At 40.0% G+C, this 24,301-nt stretch overlaps 1 protein-coding gene across 1 annotated transcript; it reads left to right on the top strand.

Moving 5' to 3' along the window:
- Positions 1–1,791: 1,791 nt before the first annotated feature.
- LOC111572166 (putative methyltransferase NSUN7) lies at positions 1,792–24,297 on the top strand. Its single transcript, XM_023275715.3, has 13 exons — positions 1,792–2,404; positions 4,607–4,988; positions 10,214–10,272; positions 12,941–13,071; positions 13,227–13,379; positions 13,958–14,141; positions 14,773–15,007; positions 15,666–15,809; positions 16,287–16,388; positions 17,577–17,712; positions 18,579–18,702; positions 22,692–22,953; positions 23,517–24,297. Exons 2-13 carry the CDS (start codon positions 4,637–4,639, stop codon positions 23,960–23,962), a joined length of 2,328 nt encoding a protein of 775 aa, XP_023131483.2. The 5' UTR covers positions 1,792–2,404; positions 4,607–4,636; the 3' UTR covers positions 23,963–24,297.
- The last annotated feature ends 4 nt before the right edge of the window (positions 24,298–24,301 follow it).

Genomic DNA, 24,301 nt, shown 5'->3' with positions numbered 1-24,301 from the left:
AAAGTTCTCATATTTCAGTGAGACCAGTCTTTGAAATAGTAGAGAAGTGTGACCATAAAGGTTGTTGATCTATTAGCTTTTTAATACTTTCACTAGAATATACTAGGAATGTGTTATTTACCCTTTTACATATATATGTATTGGTGATTCTACCTCAATTTTACCTGCCAATTTAAAAAGCTGAACTTTTACTTTTAATTGAATATTTTTCTACTTGAGTGCTTCTTCCGCCACTGTGACTAATCTTTTACTTAACATGCACAGTACTTAACCCCGTAAGCACAATGTTATTTTTTAAAATTTCCAACCGAAAAACATCCCAGAATTTATTCAGTGATAGCTGAAAAACGTGAGGCCAAAATGAACAGCCCTGGGCTCTGTGGATCAGAGACACTTGGGAGAATTCTGAAATAAAATAAGCCTCCTTAATCTTATCACCAGACCATAGGGAGATTTGAAAAGCTACTTCTGGGTTAATCAAAACTATGAATTTAATAACAACCTTGTAACAATGAGTCTGTTGATGTTGCTGTTTTTGAACTTGTTTTTAAATTTCTCTACTGCAACTCGACCAAATTTGGTGCAACAGAAATAAAACACAACAAATGCTCCATCCATTTTAGTTGGGGTGGTTTAGGCAGCTTCTTCAGTGAGTCAAAAAAACATGGCGCTGTGTTTTTAAAGCGGATTTGGCCTGGTCTTGGGCTAATACGGGTTAATATTTATGACTAGAAAGAGACACTGATGAAATCCACGTCCAGGTAAAGTGTATAACATTGATTATCTCATTACAGTGCATGTTCTCCTGGGAAACCTTGGGTCCTGGCATTCATGTTGATATTACGATGACATGAAACCACCCACCTAAACATTGTTGCAGGTCAAGTACATCCCCCCGGGCATCAGTACACCCTGATATCAGTCAGGGGGAGTCTAATTGCCCTCCAGTCTGATTAAGCATCCTGCAGATCTGCTACCAGACAGGTCAGAGCTGTTTTGGTGACATGAGGGGAACTCACACAATATTAGGCAGGGGAATTTATAGTTGTGGAAGACCAGTCTAAATATAGAGTAAACCAGGATAAGACACTGCCTTAAAATACTGTCTGTTTTCTGTCAACATAGATACAGTTCAATATAATATGTACACAAAAAGTATGCTTAAATGAACAAATTTATTAGGGGGTAAATAAATGATAATGAACTACATCTCTGTTGTAATAAAACTCAAACTAAAATCCTGAAAAGGCTAATCTGCTAAACACGACTGCTGCTGTCTCAGGAGTCATTTTGATCAGAATCAGCCAACCTCTAACTGCATAAATATTAGATAATGATTGTAGAAATTATTAATATTTTTTACTTAAAAAAAAAAAAAAAAGCAGTTGGATTCATTCCAGTTAATTTAGAACTGATGAGCCTTGAACAAAAATTATACCTTTACTATCACTTTCATTATAAAAGAATAAATATTTCAGTTCCTGACACAACACTGTCAAATCACCAAGCCCCAGGGATGGGTAGCCGAAGGTAATGGGAAATTCCTTCCTCCAAAACTCTTACATTTTAACATATTAATAAATAAGCATTTGCGATTTGTTTTGTGCAAGCTAATGGATAACCCTCCATATGAGTCACATATAAACAGAAAAACAAGCACAGAAGTGTATTTTACACTGTCAACATATCAAACCAGTTCTTTTGAATTCCTCCACATGCACAAGAATATTAGGGTTTTTTAAATGTACAAATTGGCAAACAATTAGAAGGATGAGGGAGGCAGAGAAAGGTAGAGGATCTGTACTTTTTTTTTTTTTTTTTTTTTTTTAATTTACACCCTTGTCACCCCCACGTCCCCATCACCGACCTGAGCTTTAAAACAGCAGCTGGATGCCATCTGCAAGTTTATGCCTTACTGTCCGTCAGTGTTGTGGTTTGCTGGCTGATATAATGCTCAGTAAAACTTTAACAAGCCTGCAGTGCTGTAGAGGACGTCCAGCATTAAACAGATTACTTCTTGATCCGTGAAGAACAGGACCTTGAAATTAGCATGCGGTTGCCACGGTGACGGCGTAACGCTAAAACTGAACTAACGGACATTTAGAAAGTTTGTTTTTAAGTGGGGACTCTGTGTTGTGGTATTTTTTTATTAATATAAACATTCTAGATAAAAGGACTCAAGGACTCTGGGAGATGGGGCTTCCTGTAAACATTCGTGGAGACGCTTACTGCCTCATAACGGACCGAGGTTTACAGCAGGGGACTTTACTGGCTGTTAAAACTTAGCGAAGGACAACAGAGCAAACCCCGCTAGCATCGTTAACACACCTGTCTGCACGGGAAAATATGGAGAATACCGAGCACACTGTTTTTAGAAGAGAATACAGGACATTCTTCTCCTAAGGTAACGTGAATCCCACCGAAATATTTCTACTGCTACATAAACGTCTGCCTGATAAATCAGTGTTGTGCTGACGTTAGCAAGCTAGCTCACTTGTTTGAAAACAAAATTTTGTTTAACGATGTAGCTTCAGGTGTCACGACGTTTTCCAAAAGTTGTTGGCCATTGTTTGTTAAATATCATGCTAAAGTAAACTAAATATAATGCAGTATAATTTGTAGAAGAGATACAAAATCAAAGTTTGAATGAAATACGACCCACTTCTCACACTACAGATATATCTGAGCTCTGTTCCATCTCAAGTCGTCAAGGTCCTTCTGCTCGACCGTTTTTGGATTTGCTTTGAACTTCTTTCTTTTCTTTTATCTTAAAGTATGGATATTTAAAATGGTGGCTGTGCAATATTCGGTATTTGTCAGGCACCTTTTGAGATACATGTTTGCAAATCTTCCACGCACTTTCAGCAGATTTTTTCCACACATTTACATGTATAGAATATGTTTAACTGATATCTCTGAAACTGTTTAAAATAAAAATTGGAAATTGTCATTATTAGGTCACATTATAGCATTGATTCATGATGTGCAGTATTGGACAAGTAGATAAAATCATCTCTGATAGTATCTTGTAGCTTTTGTACTAAGCAATGCATTTCCTAGTGTTATGTTATTTTGTCTCTGAGCAATATCTGACAAAAGAATTTCCTGTGGGATTAATAAAGTTTTTATCTTGTCTTATCTTGTCTTATCTTAAGCCATAATGAAAAGTCCCATCTTTGAACACACATTACCAAAAACACTGACAATGCCAAAGTTAGCAGTCGATATTTTCTGAACCATATGTTGTCACAATATTACGAAACTAAACAAAAAATATTGCTAAATTGCCATATCCAAGTAGAACACAGTTCTGGATTTCCAAGATAATTCTCCAAATATAACTAATTATAGATATATTTTTAATATGGGCATATTTTTCATCTTCGTACCTTGCTTTGCAGACTGGAGAAACAAAGTGGAGTGTTATCTTCCTTTCACAACTGTATGCTATCTATGTATTAGACTTATTCATATACTTCTTGGAAGAGATGCTTGAAGGTGAACTCTTTGACAGTTACTGTGAACTTGTATTTACTCACACTTTTTCATGTTGGCCAGCTTGTGACATTGGACTTCTTGGCAAAATTTATTCCCAATGGAACACAAAGCTAGATAATCCATTTTGATCCTATCAAAAATATTCACAATTGTTATGAGAATAAATTTACCATTTAAGTCTTGCTCACATAAGTAATTGAGATTAAACATATGTCAGGGCATGGAAATTTCCTGCTATAAAACTCCACTCTCTCATCAGATGTATGTATTCAGTCATAGTTGCATTATGCTGATGCCTGCTTAATGACCTAATGCAGTGATAATTCATAGAGAAATTACACAAAACTACACAACAAGTATCCTCAATATCAAAGTTCATACCTGCCAAGTGTGGTCTGAAAATAACTTTAAAATTTTTTTTGTGATCAAGTATTTCATGTTACAAAATATTGTATATGTTTTGTTTTGTATTATTGTGACACACAGCTACACGTGGTTTAGAAAAGTTGACATCTGCATTCTATTCATGACACCTTTTTTCGTATTTCATCTCACCCATAATTAGAGATTACTTGAACTACGTGTTTATTTATAGAAGATTATTTAACAATGGCAAATATACACAGAACATTTCAGGCTTTTATCTTTTATTGTTCCTGATGTATTGTCATCCAAACAGCCTTAAATTTCAAAGCAAAAAAACATCCTCTAAGTGGGTTGACTGCCATTAAAAAAGGAAAAAAGAAATAAACTTATCTAGTTAAGTATTTGGTATATTAAGGAAAAAAAATTGCAAATATCTTTATATATAATCATATTTTATGCAATGAAAATTTCAGGCAAATCAGAGTTGGTTGAGCAAAATATTTTATAAAACTTTCATCATTTAAAATGGAATGACCCATAACTATATGCTGCACACATTTTGCAGTAATATTTGCAGTTTCAAAAATATGTTTTTTACAGTAATTTAACCCAGTTATTCCTATAATGTGATTTACATGGATTACGGCAAGTGAAGTCCATATTGCCCCAAATTTATCTCAAGACTCTCAAATGTAGAATACTGGATTGTTTACATCTTACGCGTTTTATGTCATGTTTTCAGGTGCCAGAGTGAAAGCACATCTTGGAGAAGATGGTGAAAAATAAAAATATTAGTGGGCGTCTAAATCGCTCTTCCACATGTAAGACAAAAAAGTCGGGCTCCCAGATCCGAGGCAGCACAGACCCAACTCCACCACATTATCCAGCCGACGGTGGCGTCCCTTCATGTCCTCCAGAGCCCCAGATCACCAGCCAAAATCAGCCGGGCTTCCCAGACAGAGTCTACCTGCTGGCTTCAGTCATCTTCCAGAATTGCCACCGGGAGAGGCCTGCTGCGTGCCGGTTGGTGAATTATGGCAACAAGAGAGGGCTCAAACTACCTGAGGTCAAAAATCAGAAGATGCAACAAGCAGGTTATGAGCTTGCCTTCAGTACACTGAAATGTAAGTTTGTGAGAAACTGGTAGTCCGGCATTATTTTCATCTGTTGAACCTTCATTCATTATTTCTCTTCCCTCTTTTCTTTCTTGCTTCGGTTTCCTTGACAACCTTGATATGTACAGTATATTTCGAGAGCCTTATACAAGACAAGAAGCGTCTCGTGAGGTCAAATCTGGCCCTTGACCACTTGGCCTCCCAACAGTAAACATTTTCCTTTTATAGGTGGTTTTTACCCTTTTCACAGTTCTACTAAAAGTGCAAATCCAAGGCTCAGGTGGGTCTAAATAAACATGATTTTCTAAGGTGATTATAATCAATGACACAATGAATGTTTTGAATAAATGAAAGCATTATTTTTTTACATATGACCATGAATAATAACCTAACATTTATATTTTAAGTCTTACAGTGCAATGCAAAGCATAAGTTGTTTTATATGATCAATTACTGGTTGAAATTATACAAACATAAGCTGCTGTAAGCCTGCCACTGGGGACAGAATGAAATCTGCCCTTGGATAAAATATTAAAACTGCTCGCTTTTTAAATCCATTTTATTGTTAAAAGGAATAAAAAATACAACACATAGGATTGCATCTCCACAGTGGCAGTAAAACTTTGTTTGCCCCTGGTTAAACAGTGATGAAAACACCCGCCTACAGAATAAGCTGATTGCTAACCCTTTTTTATTCTCTCATGTTCTGTGTTTTGGGTGAGTTTGGAATGAGACCATCAGGAAAAGGTGTTCAGCAACTCCGATTCTGATTCATTTCAGGTACTTTAAATTGCAAGTAAAGCCTGTTAGATTCCCGGCAAAGCAAACCACTTGAAATTAGAATGAATAGCTCTGAGGGACTTAATTGACAAATAGAATTGGATATAGATAGACTGATGAAGAGCAAGTGGAAGAGAAAAAAATGCTTGAATGAGCAGTAGGAATTCTGAGTGATGCTGCAAATCAATTTGGGCCATAATCTGTTTTCTGGGATTAGGGTGGGGTCTGGGTGACTGAAATCACGGGGGTGTGTAATCACCATGGTGATAATGCAGGGGAGGCGAGCCAACTGCCAGAGGAGGAAGCCGGCTGGAATCCATTTAATGTGTTCTCGGTGGATGGAGAGGTCAGGTAGCAGGAACACCCTCGTAGCCATGAATGATTTTGGCCCTTCTCACTATCTGCCCACTGAACCTGGATAAGCCCCAGACCTACATGTCCCACAGTTAATGCAGATCAGCTCAAAAATATCCATAATCACAAGCTCCAGCACCTTGTTGGAGTATTACAGCTGTTGGTCATAGTGTTTACATCACCAGGTGAAACTGAGCAGATTGATGAGGACAATAAGAGAGAATTTAGAGATTTTAATGCCAGAATAATCTTTGATCTCTTTTACTTTCTCTGAGAGGCTGTATGTCCCCAGTGAGAAATTTGCTTTTCCTGTACGAACATTACAACAAGTTAATCTGGACAAGAGCATGAACTTGAGCACTGCTTAGGAAAAATGGCCTACTTGAAATGAGAACTATTACAATACTTCATTTCCTTTTAAAGTAAATCCCGTTTTTGTTCAGGGCTTATCAGTACTATGTTAGTACATTTCTTTTCTGCGGTTTCTATCCCCTGTGCTGTACATTTCTGGAATTCATTTGAGCAATTTCAGCTTGACAGTACAGATAACTTAAAGAAAGGAGGAGTTGAGACGCCACAACTTTGAAGTTTCTAGGACAAGAAGGAGATTAATCCATCTTTAATTTTACCATTTTTGATTTGAGCCACGGTTTCAAGAAATAAGACCTGTTTTATGACATTAAAATTATCCTGTGTAATTTTATTTATTGATGTTGCAGAGATGTGATTGGTCACATGGATTTTAGTCACATGCTGGCATCTTTCTCGCATTTGCTGTGTGGTGAAATTGGGTGTAGATGAAATGACAAAGCCTTGAAGCCAATCTTTCCTCTTCTTCCTCCTACGACCAGGTCGACTTCTGGTGCAGAAATTGATTTGCTAGTGATATGCTGGCAGTGACACACACCAGACACGTCATTCGTGCATTGCCTTCCGATGACTGATCCAAAATTGAGCTGAGGTCAGTTGTTAACCCAAAGAAGAAATGCTTCACCAGCGAAAAACAGGCGGAGTGGAATGCCAATGAGCACTGGTATTGATCTTGTGATTATAACTCTCATGTGCCCAAAAAAAAAAAAAAAAAAAAAAGTTGCTCAATGTGTCAGTGGCTGGGGACACAGACCTGTCTGTTGCAGTAATTGTCACTCAGTGTTAAAATATGGAATTGATTCTGGTGGTAATGTTTACTCTGTAGATTTAACATTTCACTAACTTGAAGTTAATGTCACCAAAATGACAAATAAAACAGCTAAGTCTTTTTTCCTTCTCTTTTTTGCTTCACTTTCTCCTATGCCTTTCTTTTTCTTTTTTGTCTTGTGGGCTTTTCTATGTCTGTTACCTCTTTTTTCTCTGTAAAGCACTTTTCAAATCTGAATAACTATCTGCTAGACCTAGAGGCAGATTATGTTGTCAAGGTTACTTATCTTGTTGATTGGTGTTCACATTGCTAGAGGTATATGCTGATGTTATGTTATGCAAAGTCTTTTTGTGTGCATCTTTACTGGTAGAAATTTAGTTGACCTTGTCGCCAGCCATAAAAGCCCCCCTATTTCTCACTCCTCTTTTCCTGGGTTTCTATTTCTTTCTACTGGCTACTCCTCTGAGTGTTTCTGCCTCATTGTCCATACTGTCCAGATGGGCTGCCAGACTGTCAAATGACTGAGGCTGCTGTTCTCCATGTGCAACCAGAAAGGTTCTTTGGATCGTTTTGTGTTTGGCTGGACTTATAGCATGAAAGAGAGAAAGACAGTCTTTTTTTGTCCTTGACCACAATCAGAGCAGCTACCACCAGTATACCTCAGCAAATATTAAATTGTGCAGGTGCACAATTTTTAAGATAGATTGGACATTTAGTCCAAAGGTGAATGTATAACTTATGGCAAGCACCTTTTTTTGGCTGGTTGACTGTTAGATTAATGTGCATTTAGGGGCAGTGATGCAGAACATTGTGAGACAAAGACCTGGCTGAAGAGAGAAGGTGACTGCATTCAGATCTGGTCCTTGCACCAAGGATTTGTTTGACAGAAGTCACCATCAGTCACTGCTCATTGTGTAATACTTAGATGGAAGCCACAAAGCACACAACCTCAGGCCTGCAGTGAATAGTGTCTACTGCTGATGGGAGACACATTTTTTGTTCATCACTTCAAGCGACTGTTGCACGTCAATGTCAGATTTAACAAATTCTGCATCACCCCTCAGGTAAAACCTGGCACTGCTGTGTAAAGACTGCAAGTGATTTATAGCTGAAATGTCTCTGTGTTTCATTCTGTGTGATTTATAGCATGTGGAAGACTATGACCTCTACAGACCCAACCATCATGGCCCCCCCTGGGGTCTGTTTTGCAGTGTGCACTGTGTGGTTATCTCTTAAGGGCTTATCTTTAAGACCTTCTGCAGTAATGGCCACAATTGTAAACCTTATTGATCTACATCAGCTATAAATTAGACCACTGCTGATGTTGTATGCCAGTGTTTCCTCAATTAAAGATAAGCTCTATCATATGAAAACATTTGTGTATACGGCAGTGTGTGTGTGTGTGCATGTGGATGTACCTGCATGCAGACTTGTGCATTTTCCTTGCCCTACATGCTACAGGGGTGCCCAGTGTGCATTTGGCTGAGACCCAGAGTGCAGCATGATTTGTGATGTTGTGATAAGTTAGCAGCAGTGTCTGTGGTTTCCATGGTGTCTCTGTGGATGGGCTCTGGGATTACCTCTCACTTTGCAGCCTTAGAGGTGTGTCTATCAAGAAGAGGGATTAACCAAGAGGGCAACCACACTGGAAACAGACACACTGCACATACATATGTATTTCAAAACTGTGGTTTCACACTTGCTTCTCGTTTTCACCTTTTACTTACTCCTCTGCAGTAACATAGAGGTGGTTTCCGATCTCATTAGACACGCATCCACATTAGAGAAATGATCCTTTTTCTCATTTAGAGTGTGTAGTGAGCAAACACTCTACCTGCAGAGTAACTTTGGAAGCAACTGTTCCTTAATCCGCGCATGATAGACTGGATAATGTTGCTGTCTCGCCATCTTTGCATATTGAAAAGGAGAACCGCCTGTTCACAGATAGGAAAGGATAAATCTGTTAGTTCGTATGTATATTGCAAGAGAATGTATCCTGTTGGTTCGCGAGACAGTTGCTGCTTTTATGATATGACATCCAGGGTGTGGAGGTAAAAAAAACAACAACAACAACAAAAAAAAAACACCACCATGAATCATATCTGATAGGCAGCTCTCACCTTTAACACTTTATAGTTACATTTTTCAGACTACTGTTGTGATTTGATAAAGAACGTCAATTAAAGTTACATCAGATAACCTGGTAAGAAATGGAATACTTACAAAAAACTTAATCCAATCTCATTTTTGTAAGTCATGCTACTGTACAATATACAAGAGTAAAACAAGAATGTCATGTCCCTCCATTAGACATCACTGCATAATTTTTAAAATATAAAAGTGTTGAATAGAATAAAGAAGATAACAAGAGTAATAATAATGCATCTGACTCTGTTGTGAAAAACATGCATGCCTATATTATTTAATTTCACTGATCATGTTTAGATGTATCGTGTGTGTTACTTCAGATGTCATTAATGTCATCAGTCCTTCGACTTTGCACACCCTCTTACCACAGACACAATAAATGAAAAGAAAAGAGGCAAATGAAGAATCAGATTAGGCCTAATTAAGCTCCAAATAAGCATTTAATCATGGGAAATTAAACCCCTGATCTAATTTAATTATCTTTTTAAATTAAATCACCATCATTTGGGGGTGCCTCAAGGAGCCTCTTTTGCTTCTTTCACTCTTTTTTCCTTGACATGTTTTCATCATTAGATATGGGTTTGTCCTTTGTAGCATATATTTTACCAGTTAATGGATAGGAGCAATTTCTTGTCCCTTTATCTCCTGCTCTAAATGAAAGAGTCGGGGATTGGTTTCCAGGGATAATTAGACATTGATATAAAAAATGCACTAATATGCATCATCATTGCTCACACATAATTAGTAACTGAAAATCCCCCTTATTACATTTCCATCCTTCTAACTAACCTTGTTTTACTTTGTTTCTGCCCAGATCAAGAACTGCTGGAGGACATCATGATTGACAGCCGCTTTTATCTCTCTCAGTCAGTGGTAAGTTAGTTCTAGTTTTAATAAAGCATTACTTTACAAGAGGTAAACATGTTCAATCCCTTGGTGTATATCAACACTGTGTGACAGAGATGCACGTTACTTTTAATATGCTGCCAAATATTAACATTCTTTTGTTTCTGAGAAAGGCTAGACTTACATTTTGAAGTGTACCATGCCATCCCTGTGTGTATAGTTTTCCTACACACTCTCCAATATTAATGTCTTGCTGTCTCTGCTCCACATACTCTTTGTTCTTTTCTCTAGACTTCTAATCAGTAACACTAATACTGATGTATTACATTGATGCATTCCTTTGATCAACTCCTAAAGTACCTTGTTTCCTTTATATTCCCTACCCTAATCAATGACAGTCACTCCCTTTGGAATACTATGTATATATATATATATAAGTCACAAGGTGGCAGAGCACATCTGGGTGTATATTTTCCTTTATTACCACTCTCAGACAAAACACCCCATTAATTAGTGATGAAATCAAAATGCTGTAGCCCAGGGATGGTGTGTTTGCGTGTGGCATGTGAGCGTATTTTGCACAGGGGCTGTCCTAGAACCAGCATGCTGAGTGTTATTATTATGCCGTGTCGTCGTAAAAGAATGATTCCCAGCACATCTGTGAACCTGCATCCATTACACCGCAGAAGAACACCTTGCTACTTAAATGAAGAGGTACCCTCTGGGGGAGATTGGCATGTACTTTTGCCCTACTTTTAACATTCCACATAAAAAAAATAGCTGTGGAAAGAGGAAGGTTGCTTAAGCTGTTTCTCTAACATTTTGGATAGCGATAAAACATGCACAGAATACAGAGCCAGTGTGTATCTACTGAGCTGGCAGAGGAGAAGAGTAATGAAAGCTGGTGAATGTGTAAACACAAAACAGCTGTCATGGAGCGTACAGATTGTAGACAACCAGTGTCTACTTCAGTGTGGCCCTAAACATATACAGATACATTACTACACATGGACATATATATGTGTGTGTGTGTGTGTGTGTGTGTGTGTGTGTGTGTGTGTGTGTGTGTGTGTGTGTGTGTGTGTGTGTGTGTGTGTGTGTGTGTGTGTGTGTGTGTGTGTGTGTGTGTGTGTGTTTGTGGTGCAATCCCCACAGACACACAGATGTATACTTGCACTGTAGCCCCATGAAATACAGCCTTGGGTGAAATGAATGGCTCTCCTTACGTGTTGGTGGCAGGTCGTTACTCTGCATCCCTCTGGCTAGACAATAAAGCCCAGACACAATGAGACAGTCTTTAGAACTCACGCTCACCTTCTTTTACACTGCTGGCATCTATAAAGTTCAACCTTGATAGAGAGGAGAAAGAGGAGAAGGAGAGAGAATAGGCTGAGTGTAAAAAAGGGGGTACATGAGGGTTTAGGGAAAAAAGTAGGATGAAAAATGAAGCTGTAGATAGACTTTGAGCTTGAAGCACATTTTATCACAATGGAAAGGGAGAATGAAGCCTAAATCTCAAGGAGGGTGGAAATAGCCTGAGAGATGATATAAAATCTAGCGAGGCAAACATATTAGATGGAAAGCACATTTAACATGGCACTGACTCAATCCCCGTGTAAAATGAGCCATATGAGACTTTAATCACAGCTAACTTAAAAACGTAAGTCCAGAATATTAAACATTGAGTTTGGTCTGTTTAATTTTAAAACTCAGCTCAATTTCAGTTGACAGTTATTAATGTGGTACATATTAATGCTATGTATTACAACTGCTTAAGCTATAAAACTCAACAGACTGTTTCATGACACCCGACTAAATTTAATCATTGGTTAACAGCCATTTTAACATAAATTTTGGAATTCTTATGTAAGAGTCCAGGACTAGAGGTGGCTAAACAGAGCTGGCATGTTTACTGTAGGCCAGTTTCCCACCATGGGACACTGTTGCCAGGCAACTTAGTGACTGGGAATTTTCCCACACCCAAGAGTTTAACCTTGGTAAAGGGCAAGTGGAACTTGAGGTGGTGAGGGAGGATGAGAGCCGAAAAGTGGAGTGCCACAACCAGTTTCAGAAATTGGCCTTTCCAAAAATGAAATTTAAAGCCTCTGGAATGAATAATAAGTGATGACTGATTTCTTAGATGCAGCATAAACCCTTGTAGCTTTCTCGCCTCTCTGCCCATTAACCTAGTAGTGAGGATGTGGCAAGCTGTTGCTGTCATGGAACACCATCTGCCACTAATATGGCTGGTGCCCTCCCACCCTCAGGGAGAGGAAGGTGGAGTTTGAGACAGAGAGAGAGGCAAATACCTGGGAAGAAAGAGAGAGAGGGGGGGATAGAGAGGGGCTGGGAGAAGGATAATTGTGGTGGTGCGGTAGAGACATAACTCAGGTTTCCACCTAGGTTTAATCAAGTGGCAGAAGTGGGGTCATGGCAGGACATCCTCGAAGTACTGTGTGTATGTCAATTTCTACAAATTAGTTACAATTTAGATTCTAAATCGATCCTGATAAATAGTATCGCTGCACAGTGCCCCTCATTAGGCAACCATGGTAGAGCTACCTCAAAATTACCATAACCATTCAACAGATACAAGTGTGTTTCTCAGCTGTTGCTCTTGCTGCTGCTTTTTCGTTGTTCTCTTGTTAAAAATGGAAGTCACCAATTAACTGCACCTTTTGCTCTTCTGCTCTAGCCCGACGATCAGATGGGCCTGGTTGCCGTCATGCTCTGTGACTTCCAAGACAGGAAGTTCCTCCCATGGGAATGCCAGTGGGAGGAGGAGATCATACAAGAAGTTAGAGATGTGAAGAACTGCCTCTTCAGGTAGGGAAAGAAAAATGTCAAGGAGAGCATGAAAAATATAGAAGAAAGAACCCACTCGCACAACTGGGAGTGGAATTGGAAAAGAAAATGCAAATCAAGGAATTTGATAACCTTGGTATAAAAAAGTTTTTTTCTTTTGTTTGTGTTGTACGTAGGTTTAAAACCAAGCTGGCAGCCTCTCTGGCTCGCTGCAGGATCAAACGTGGTCTCTTGTCCATTGAGTGTATTCTGCCAGAGAGTGTGAAAAAGATGCAGGAGAGATCAAAAAGCCTTCCACTTTATGCATGGGTCAACACGCTGAAGAGCAGGTGAGCTGAGCACACACAAATTGTACAGAGAGTACATACTCAAAGCTGTACATAAACACCGGAATGCACTGTAAGCATACACGGAATGTGTGCAAGCATCCAGACACACCTACCCTTACACACAGACCTTTAACTTTGGGTGCTGCCAAATGTTTTATGGGCCAGGTGCCCAGCTGACATCCAATTAAACGACCAGACAATGTGTGCGTATATATACGTGTGTGTGTATGTGTGCTAATGTGTGTTCTTGCACGCGCCTGACAGGCTGATTCAGTTAGGTGTAAATCCTACTGCTGTAGACAGATTCAATCAGCAGCACCCCTCGACCAGCTCTGGGACTGTAAAGGTCACCTGTTGGGACAAATGGTGTGTGTGTGTGGGTGTGTGTCTATCTTAATGGCTTTTATAGCACATATTACTATTAAAGTCTTTTAAAAGGCCACACAGCAATTCTACAAACTATTATTATCTATGATGACAGTCTTCCTCTTTCTCCCACCCCTGACCTTCTTCCCTGATCCCTCCTCTTGGGTTTCCACTAATCTGCTCTCTTTGCTGCACCTCTGCCTTGCTTCCAGTCTTGATGAGGTCCAGAGTGTGTTGAAGAGTGCAGGCTTCTCGCAGGTGAAATCGATTGGACAGTTGGAGGGCCAGACCTTCTGCCAGGATCCCCACTGTGGGGATATACTGGTATTCCCCGCTCAGCTGAAAGCTCAACTGTACTCCACCGAACTGCTTAGTGACCACAAACTGATCATCCAGGTACAATCTGTGCAGAGACGAAAGGTTTCTGACAAGAGCAGCCTCCCCTCTGTAGACTTTAATAAGGCCCTGGAAATCTGTTCAGCCACATCAATCCCCTCTTATATTTATGATTTCACTTTGGTAAATGACTTGCTCAAATTGATTATAAGACTGAGATTCCTTATGCCAACTCAGATTAGTTTGCCCAGATACAAATATTTCACATCACTTCCACTCATGTGGCCATGCTTCACTTTGAGCCATAAAGAATTATCCTGTTTGGGAGGAGGAGACAGTTTAATCATTTAATTTCTCCTCCATAAAAGTCAAGCTGCCATACAAACTGTAAGCAGCACACAGCACCACAACACAATTAAATCAGATTTTGCGGCCAAATTCAATCAAACATTCAACACCACTGCCTAATTAATCATCTCTCCTTCTCTCAGTTTTTTTTCTCATTTTATGAGACTTCTTCATTCCTTTTTTCTGCTGGTTTTCTCCCTTTTAAAATGTCCTTGTTTTTTTTCTCCTTCCATATCTTAGTTTATGTTCCATCAGTTCCTAGTGATGCTGCTAACCTGAATGGAGGAGTTTAAGGTTGAAGTCTCACTACCAGTCTAATGCCTTTTACTTAATGTGCCTGTAGGATAAGTCATGCAGCCTGGGCCCAAATGCAGTGTGCTCCCTGTTACCAGAGGACGGAGATGTACTTATGGTGGGCAGTTTCTCTGGCCTCACTGTCTCCCACACTGCCTCCCTAGTTGCTGAGAAACATAAATCCAACAGCAACAACCAGCCTACAGTCTACATTTGTGTCAGCGATTGTACAGATGCTCAGAGGGCGGAGCTAGCGCTCGCTGTCTCCACCATGGGCTGCAGGAGTAAGCACAAAGTGGATGTGTCCATGAGTGTGTTGTCAGTATTTGTTTGTTTTTGTGTTATAGACAAAAGAGGAGATAAACGGAAAGAGATGGAAGCAGAGGAAACGCCTGTCTGTTAAATGTCACTGTCTTATAATGACATCAGGCTGTCATTTTTGTTCTTTGCCTTTTACTGGAATGAAAGTAAGACGGGCAAGCTGGATATTACGTGTTGCGCTTGTCATACTGATACATTAATTATTAATTCATATGTTGACAGGCTTTTTTTCTGTGCTAATGTTGACAGGCTTTTTTTCTGTGCTCACCAATTATAACAATGAGTTTGGGTGTTTAAACAAAGAGTCTGGTAGTTGTTGTAGTTGCTGTCAGCAAATTATCAGGGACTCCAAAATGTAGCCAGTGCGCTCTAAACCTGTCTGCTGAGATTTGAGGCTTTATGTAAATATTATTTTCTGATACCACTTTAGCTAGTCATTAGAATACCAATTTTGGGTAAGGGGCAAAGTTGACATTTTCATAATTGCAAAAGATGCCTTCAGGCAGGGAATTTTTCTCCAAAGAAATACTGTGGGATATTGTGAATAGAATTTGAGCAGTGACAGAATGTGTGTCGCCGGTTAAGCTGGTTATCATTATTCTGTGTGTGCATGCTGCCTAGATGTAAAGCTGATACTGGAGGTTTTCCAGTCTTTGGACGGTGGTGACAAGCGGCTTCAAAAGGTGCGCGTTATCCTGTTGATGCCCAAGTGTTCTGTGTCTGCAGTCAGCAACCCAGTCGAGTTCATACTGCAAGAAAATGGAGGTAGTGATCTGTGCACTACTGCAGAGCCATAAACTGGTGATATTGTTTGAAATGCACATTGTAACATAGCTTACAGTACACCATGTTCCACCATACTGGCACAGCAGGGTGTAGTGTAGGTGCATTCTGTTGACTAGTTTACAAAAATGAGGATGTTGTGCGTCCATATTGCATGACAAAAGTTTATGTTTGTAGCAGACTTAAAAGCAATGTTGTAAGTAATTCAATATTTTGGATATTTAAACTTTAAATATAAAATAAAACATTTTCACATTAAACAAATGTATCACAGCAATTTTAATCGCTTAATTACTTCTCTTTATAATTTTACATGAGAAAATGAAGAACATTGCGATGGATGCTAATTTCTATTTCCATCTATTTATGTGAATGTCATTTATATTGCAGTTGTTTATACACACTTCTAGTGAACACTTAATTAAACTGATATCCTGCTCTTCTGCTTTGTTTTCTCAGACACAAACCTGCTGCAGGACCTATCCCAAGGCTCCCTAGCCCAGAGCAAACTGGAATCTCTGGTAGCGCGGCAGAGGAAGGATATTGATCATGCATTGAAGTGTGAGTGTACAACCACCTGCTCTCATGTAGACATGCACACACATAGTCAGACAGATGCACCAAATGATCTCAGTCTCCCGCGTGCAGCCTCTCTCACCTCCCTGACACAATGAAGCTTACATTTCCTAATTATCTAATCTCATATGCCATTAGACTGAAGCCCGTGGTGTTCCTTGGAGGTGGCCCGAGTCTTAATTAGGAATGCTAATGTTGCTCTGTGCCGGCCAGCCACAGTCTTCTGCAACATTCCTTGCATATTTTAAACAAGTGATTAGTGATTGTGCTTTGTATTGTTTACATACTGTAGAAATAAACATAGTCAAAGGGCATGCTTTGTTAAGTCGCATCATATTCTAGGGTATTTTATGCAGATCTTACAGTTCTATTCTGAAGTCAATGACTTTATGCTCATTTGTTGTTTTCATTGTTAATACACATCCATGAGATACACTTTTGAGACTGAGTCCGTATTGTATTATACAGTGCTCTTCTTTCTGTGTATTGTCTGTCTTATTTACATCAAGCAGGTCAAGTTTGTCGTCTGTGTGTAAAGAACACCAACTTCTCTAATCACACAGCCATTGATCAATCCTTGTAATGGTGGATATGTATTGAGTGCCATGGCTCAGCTGAGTCGATGGTCTCATTTCAGTGCCTCCGTGAAGGCACATGTATGGACGAATACTCACACAGACATATACACACACACATCTGTTGTGGAGCAACACACCCACATCAGGACAACAGAATAACAAACGTTTTGGTCTCATGGATTCATTTTCCCGTCTTCTTGTCTCAGTTTCCCTTCCTCACAAGTGATATTCCTCATTTGTTTGGAGCTGTGTTGCCACATCTCAGTAGGTTTTATTTGTTATCAGCCAAGTGTTAATTGTTTCTGTCTGGCTATAATTAGTGAGCGAGAAAGAAATCAAAGCTCAAATGAGGGAAGTCGGACTGCCAGCAGCCTAAAAAATCTACAAGCCAGCGACATTTAAATAAAATGAGCAATGTACATGCAAAAACAGTATGGAGAAATTAATATTCAAGAGCCCATTTCTTCTTCAAAGGGGGTGCATGGTAAAGAGCATGACTCAGTTTGAATAATCAAATTTAATCGCCATAAAAAGGACTGAAGAAACATTTTTTTTTTTTTTTTTTTTTAACTGCATGCGTGTTTTTTGTGTTCAGTCCCCAAGGTGTTGGCGGTAGTATATTCTACCTGTTCGTCATACCCAGAGGAGAATGTGGAGGTAGTGAGCAGAGCCCTGCAGCAAGCCAAAGCCTGTTCAGACCAGAAGGGGGAAGCAAAACAAGCAAACTTCAGGTCAGCTGCGGTTTCTGTACCCTGGTGTACTTTCCACATCTGTCTCCCTTATTGTTTCCTTCTTTGTTTGCCTTGCTGTCTGTCGGTTAGCTTTTCAAGGTTTTTGTCCATCTTACTTCAGACGGGCTTCTGTCAGTGCCTCAGCACACCTCAGGCAGAAGCTGAAGGGAGATTCAGTGAAAATATAATCAAAGGTGCCATTTTATTTCTCTGAACGCTGTGTAAAGGCCCAAGAAAAAAAACTTTTCAGATGTATTACCCTTCTCTTTTTTCAGTACTTTTTTCTTTGTTTGTGGGGTTAAGAACTTAAGTCTTGTTGAAGTTTACCATTCCTGTAGACTTTATGTCTCAAGACTGACTCATCTCTACGGCACTCTGGCCTGGTGTGCTGACAATGCCTCAGGCTAGCATAAATAAAACACGAATAGTATTATTGGTACGGATCACCCTGACTTTACGTAAACATCTGGTGCTTGTGTGCATTTCATGGCTAAAACAGTTGATCTTTTAGTCAATCTACAAAAAGAGAATATGCAGAAATACAACACGTTTAGGTATTTCACCAGCTGTGTCACTTATTGTGCAAATGCGCAATTCACAAAATCCAGCTTCTCTCATGAGACAGTTTACTTTCAAAAACGTTTCTGTCATTATAAGTTTTCTATCTTTGGACTGTTGCCAAACAAAATACGACATTAAAAGATGTGACCTTGGGCTCTAGGTACATGTATTGGAATTTTTTACAGTTTGATTATGTTTTTAATCATAATCTGTAATAGTAACAATAATTAGTTGTCTATTTTCTGACTTTGTTAATGTACTTTATATGAAGTTGAAGCAGTCACAGTTGTGTATGTTTTGTCCAGGCTGAGCCCTTCCACTTTCAGCTATTCTGACCATGCAGAGGCCGCGGAGACAACAGACCCCTTCTTCATACTGGAGCCTTCAAAGAAAAGCAATGGCTGCTTTCTTGCTGTTCTTAACAGAGAGGTAAGAATCGCATAAGCAGAAACCTCACAAGCAAAGCCATGGCTAAGAAATTTACGATTAAACTTTGATATCCTCACCACAAAAATGGCACTATATTACTTATCCTGATATTAGACCGATCTACTGCAGGAAGTCTGTGGTCACTGTAATTTAATATTTTATTAAGTATAGTTGTGACCACAAAAAATAAAGAGTGTTGAAGTGGACATGTATGTAAATTACCAAGCACTAATTTTACTAAGTTTTACTAACCCTTTTGGCCTGTAATTGTTGCCTCAAAAAGCACCAAAATAAGGAATTTGTCTCTCGAAATGCAAAGTCAGCACCTTTTCTATCTAATTTTAGGGTCTACATCAAAGGATTCTCAAACTTTCAGACTGTCAAGGTAGTCAGTCTACATCTGCACCTAGTTGGAGAAATGTCATAATTTGTCTGCAGTCAGATGCATTATTGTGACCCCTGAAGTCATGATTACACCATAAATGTCACATCTCTTGTGACTAGACCAGAAAAAAGCCAAGGGAGAGACAGCTCAGATGGTTAGTTCATATTTATTTCTGAGTCAGACATATCCTTACATTTACAGTAGTTGTACAAATTATGTGCTAGAAGAACAAGACACATTCTGCACTTAGGTGCTGATAGCAAATTCTCTGGTGTAACGTTAGCGTGTGAGCACAATAGCAACTACATATAACACTTTCTCAAGCAGATAACGTTTCCATGAGAACAATGTCAATGACAGAAAAACACAATAAACTGGGGACAGGATGCCTCTGAATAATACCCAGCTGCACTTTCATTGTATTGCATTTATGACACGAAGTATGAGCTGGGGCCAGATTGACTTGCCATTCTGCCCGGATGCTGAACAAGGTCCAGACTTAAAGAAACCCTGGTCTAAATTATAGTTTTTGAATAGTATCTGTGGTGGCTAAGCTAACCCTGGCATAGCATATAGTTCACTGCTGCTGCTTTTAGGCAATGCAGCCAAAGAGATAAGTAAGGACAAATTTTGCTCTTTTAACATCTGGCCCTGACAAGCAGTCTGGTCTCAAATGAGAGAAAAGTTTCATCATTAGTCCTGGACCTGTCCATGGGCTTTGCCAATATGATACCAGGGTGTAATTTGGCTGCCTGTTGTAAAATTGCCTGGCAATTTGCTCAGTCTTCAAAGTGCTTTGCAATGAGAAGATATGTCAGCGTGGTTTCTTACTTTCTTACACAGACTGAATACACTGGAGTGAAACACTGGATGATCTGTTATTTGTGTCTGAGAAACTGTCTTGTTCCCCTGAGTCCTGAAACACCACCATACTATTGGCTCTCTCATGGATACACACAAGCACAACACAGTTAAAGTGAAATAGATTTAATTGCCAAACCTTTTAAGTGTGAGAATTGTGATGAAGAAGGCATACTGCACTGCCTGCTATCTGTCAGAAACAAGCAACCACTGGGAAACTGAAGCATGAACACTTTCAATTATTGTATTGTTTATACAGAAGAGGGAAGGTACACAGGGAACCAAGCTACTGAAGTTGAGATCAGGTGAAAATGAACATCGCAGTCTGTGGCAGGTACTTGGTCAAACCCTTAAGAAAGAAAAGTAGTGGTGGGAGGAAGTCCGGCTGCTGGACAAAATGAGAATGTCGGCTCACAGATGTAGGAGTCCCTTACAGGTTTAATCAGCAACCAGACAGAAAGTGCGAGATGTAGGTGGAGCAGGTGGTGGATGAGTGTGAATGAATCCAGAAATAGGGGGAAAAAGCAGAAGATAAAACATATTGTCTGGGTCAGCTTTAGAAACATTAGAGGTAAGTCAGAATGAGATTAGGGGATGAGAGGAGTGAGAGAGACTGAAGCCAGCTTCAGAGCCTGCATTAGAATCAAGCGTTGGTCTTGGATTTTGTAGCTCAAAGGAGAAAACAAGTAGGAGAAACTGGATGCAGTTTACTTTTTGTGTGAATTTATGGAGGAGTTTATGAATTACTCTTCAAAATATGACACTGTTGAAGTCTCTGAAGGAATGTGGGTTTATTGTGGCAATTTCAGTCATATCAGGGTCCGAGAGGAGCTTTCTGATGATTTTCTGAGTCTTTTATGAACACTGGTAATTGGGAAGCACTCCGACTCTATTGTGTTTTCTAGTCACAGGCTTTCATTGCTTAATGAAGTCTGTCCCTCAGTCTTTTATTTCAGCCAACTCCATCCACTGTCCAATCCTCTTTCATCTTCCTCTTTTTTGCCTGTTTCCCTCCTCTCCCTCTATTATTTTTGTAGGTGGTTGTTAAGAGAGACAGTAGACTGTTACTGCCCAGCTCTAACTGGCTCTAGGTGCAGTTTGTTGTAGTGGATCTGCAAGGTTGATAAAGGTGCATCATCAAGTCTTTGCGACGTCTTCCCCACATCCTCATAATCCACAACATAGCCACGTTTATGACATACTCCCTCACATTATGAAATCTGCTCTTATGCTTTTGATGCCGGTGCGGGTTATTAAGCCATCGTACCCCCACCGGGTGTGACAGAGCTCTCTTGTACTGTAGTGTCTGTGTCTCTCTGGCCATCCATCATGTTTTATACCTCCGCAGATAGGAATGAAAAGATAATCAAACTGCTGTAATGGTGCCTCAAACAGGTTTTTTTTCTCCCTACCTCCAATAAACTCAGCTAATCAAAAGTTATTGTGGCACTCTGAAAAGCCCATAAAAATAGCAATTATATAAGTGTTTGAATGCTGTCTGGCTTATATTGGCTGTCATTGCAGCGCCCAGTCAAGTTCTTTATGAGCCTTCCATACAGGAACAGCTGGGGACAATAAAGACATTCAACTGATGTGTTTCTGGCCTAATTTCCAGAGGATGCAGAGCACATCACAGGTGGACTTTCCGCTAAAAGAACACCACCTCCTAAAGAATGAATGTGGACAATATTCATGGGAAATTCAGAATACTACATGTTTCACTTTAGCATTGCTGTCTTCTTTGTTTAGAGTGAGTTTCATATATTTGAATGCAGCTGCCAAAGAAGATTGGACAAAATGATTTTGGACGTAAGCACTGCAAAAAACAAACAAAAAAAATTAAAGGGTTCATCTCCAGGAAATGCTGTGGCAGCTAAGTTTGTCAGAATGTCGGCGGAAATGAGAGATTTACAGAGTATGGCATAGTTGCTTAGTGAAGATGGAGGAGAAGTGAGATTTACACGGGTGAGGGGGAAGAAAGGGAGGCGAGGGAGAGTGTCTGTTGAATAATTCAGCGCCCCCTGTCTGTATGAGTTAGCATCAATGAAGTTCAATGCGTCTACCATCACTGCATTACAGAGGTGCTTCTAAAACATGTTTACCTGAGTGCGCAGTGTGTTTCAACGCATTCAGGCAAACACATGCGAAATGCTCACATGTGCACTTTTAAGCTCCATGTATGCACACACCTGTGTATAGAGAATTACAGACAGATTTGCATTTGAAGTACAAGCGAGCACTTATGAAACAAAATACATGTAAAAACTCACACAGGCTTCATGTCCCCGTAGTGTACACTGTGCTGGTGAATAATTCAGGCATGGAGGGGAGCAGTGGGCTGCTGTGTGTACTGCTGCTGAGACAGCAGGTGACCCTGCAGCCAGCAGCAAGGACATGGTGGCTTTCTCCTCTCCTCTCCTCTCCTCTCCTCTCCTCTCCTCTCCTCTCCTCTCCTCTCCTCTCCTCTCCTCTCCAAGGACATGGTGGCTTTCTCCTCTCCTCTCCTCTCCTCTCCTCTCCTCTCCTCTCCTCTCCTCTCCTCTCCTCTCCTCTCCTCTCCTCTCCTCTCCTCTCCTCTCTTTAGTTTCTAGGTCTATGTTTGTTTGTAAGGTCTGCTTGTACCTGGAGGTGTGGCTGTATACTTCATTATACATGATGCTTCATTCGTTAATACATTTCATTCTAAAATGCTTTTGGTTGTATGTTAGGAAATTAACAATATTGTTTTGTTTGTTCTCAACAGCCTGAGCCAGAAGTCAGAGAGGCACCAGAGGAAGTCATTGCCAGGGCAAATGCAAAGGGAATACTGGACAAGATCGGTTCCAACCCCCTACCCAGAAAAGAGCACCATGGACATACAAACAGGATGAAAAAAGGAGCCCATACTCGCACCTCTCAGCCCAACCTCTCCGTTAGTATGCACCCCAAAAACCAGCAGACCAAGGGCAGTAGCAGGGCTATTTTGTGTGGGCAACAGGAACTTACTAACACACAATCATCACAAGGTGAGTTTGATCACCATGGTTATACATCATTTCAGTTGTATGTAGTCAGACTCACAGCCGGTCGATTAGTTTAAGATTTTGGTATATGCACTCCTTATCTTTTTGCACTGAGTTAAAATTGCAGAGAATATTAAAGATTAATACCACTCTCCAAAGTGTCCATTAAATATGAAGCTAAAGACAGCTAGCTTGGCACATAAAGTCGAACTGGCGATACATCTTGCCTTGCTTTTGCCAAAGGTAAAGAAATCTAACAACTAGCACTTCTAAGGCTCATTGATTTATATATTAAATACATACAGAACTGGACTTTTGTTCACTGTAGTGGAGCCAGATTAGCTGTTTCCTACTGTTTCTAGTGCTATGCTTGTACTAAGTTAAGCTAACTGGCAGCTGACAGTAGCTTAATATTTTAACAGATGATGAGAAACAGCACAGAATGAAGTTTAGCTTCAACAGAGGCAGTTCAGCATGTGGTGTCTTTTTCTTTATTGCAGTGCTTTCTAAACTTAAGTCCAAAAATCCAGTCCTCCGTCTCTGACTTCACTGTTTTTGTGCTTCAGGAAAAACAAAAACACTAGCCTTGCAAGCCTTAAAGAGCGCTGTGTCGAGCTCCATCTCTTACTCCAAACAAGACTGCACCAGCTCCTGCTCCAAACCAGAAAACAGTGCGCCCTCTAAAAGCATCGCCCCCGTCTTCAAAACTAAAACTACCATCACAACCACTCTGCATCCAGCCTCTCCTCCAGCAACCAATGTGACCCCTGTTGTTCGTCCCCGTAGAGCTCAGCAGGAGGTGCTAAGGCCCATGGTCCTCGTCCTGCCTCCCGTTCACTTCCCCAACTTCTTCCCACCTCGGCAGCCCCCTCGAACAGGATTCAGCCCCAGCTTCAACTACAACAGGTGGAAGCCACCAGCTCAGCTTGTATCCTCCTCTCGCTCAAGTGCTGATCTCTCCAAGAACGCTACTGGCAAATCCCATCCTCTGTTTTGGCCCCACAAACTTTAGCTCATCTGTTACAGAAGTGTTAACTTTTGTGTCAAATGCTTACTTAATTAAAGTCAGCAGTGTCTACATCTAACATCAAAATGTGTACGGTCATATTATAGTGCCAAGTTACACAGAGCATGTGAGTGTCCTGTTAAATGCTTCTAGAACCATTATTACAATGTCATTATGATAATGTCTTTGTGTGCCATAAAGAACAACCTTGCCACAGTCAGAATCAAGTCAAGCTGTATATATTTATAGGGCTCGTCCAATGTCATTTTGATGTCACTACACGATGAATAGCTTCTACCAGGGTTCCACTGACCTGAAAAATTAAAGGACATACTCAAGAAGCTG

The sequence above is a fragment of the Amphiprion ocellaris genome, chromosome 13 (assembly GCF_022539595.1).
Source record: "Amphiprion ocellaris isolate individual 3 ecotype Okinawa chromosome 13, ASM2253959v1, whole genome shotgun sequence".
NCBI classification, from domain to species: Eukaryota; Metazoa; Chordata; class Actinopteri; family Pomacentridae; genus Amphiprion; species Amphiprion ocellaris.
This window is presented reverse-complemented; position numbering and strand designations above follow the sequence as displayed.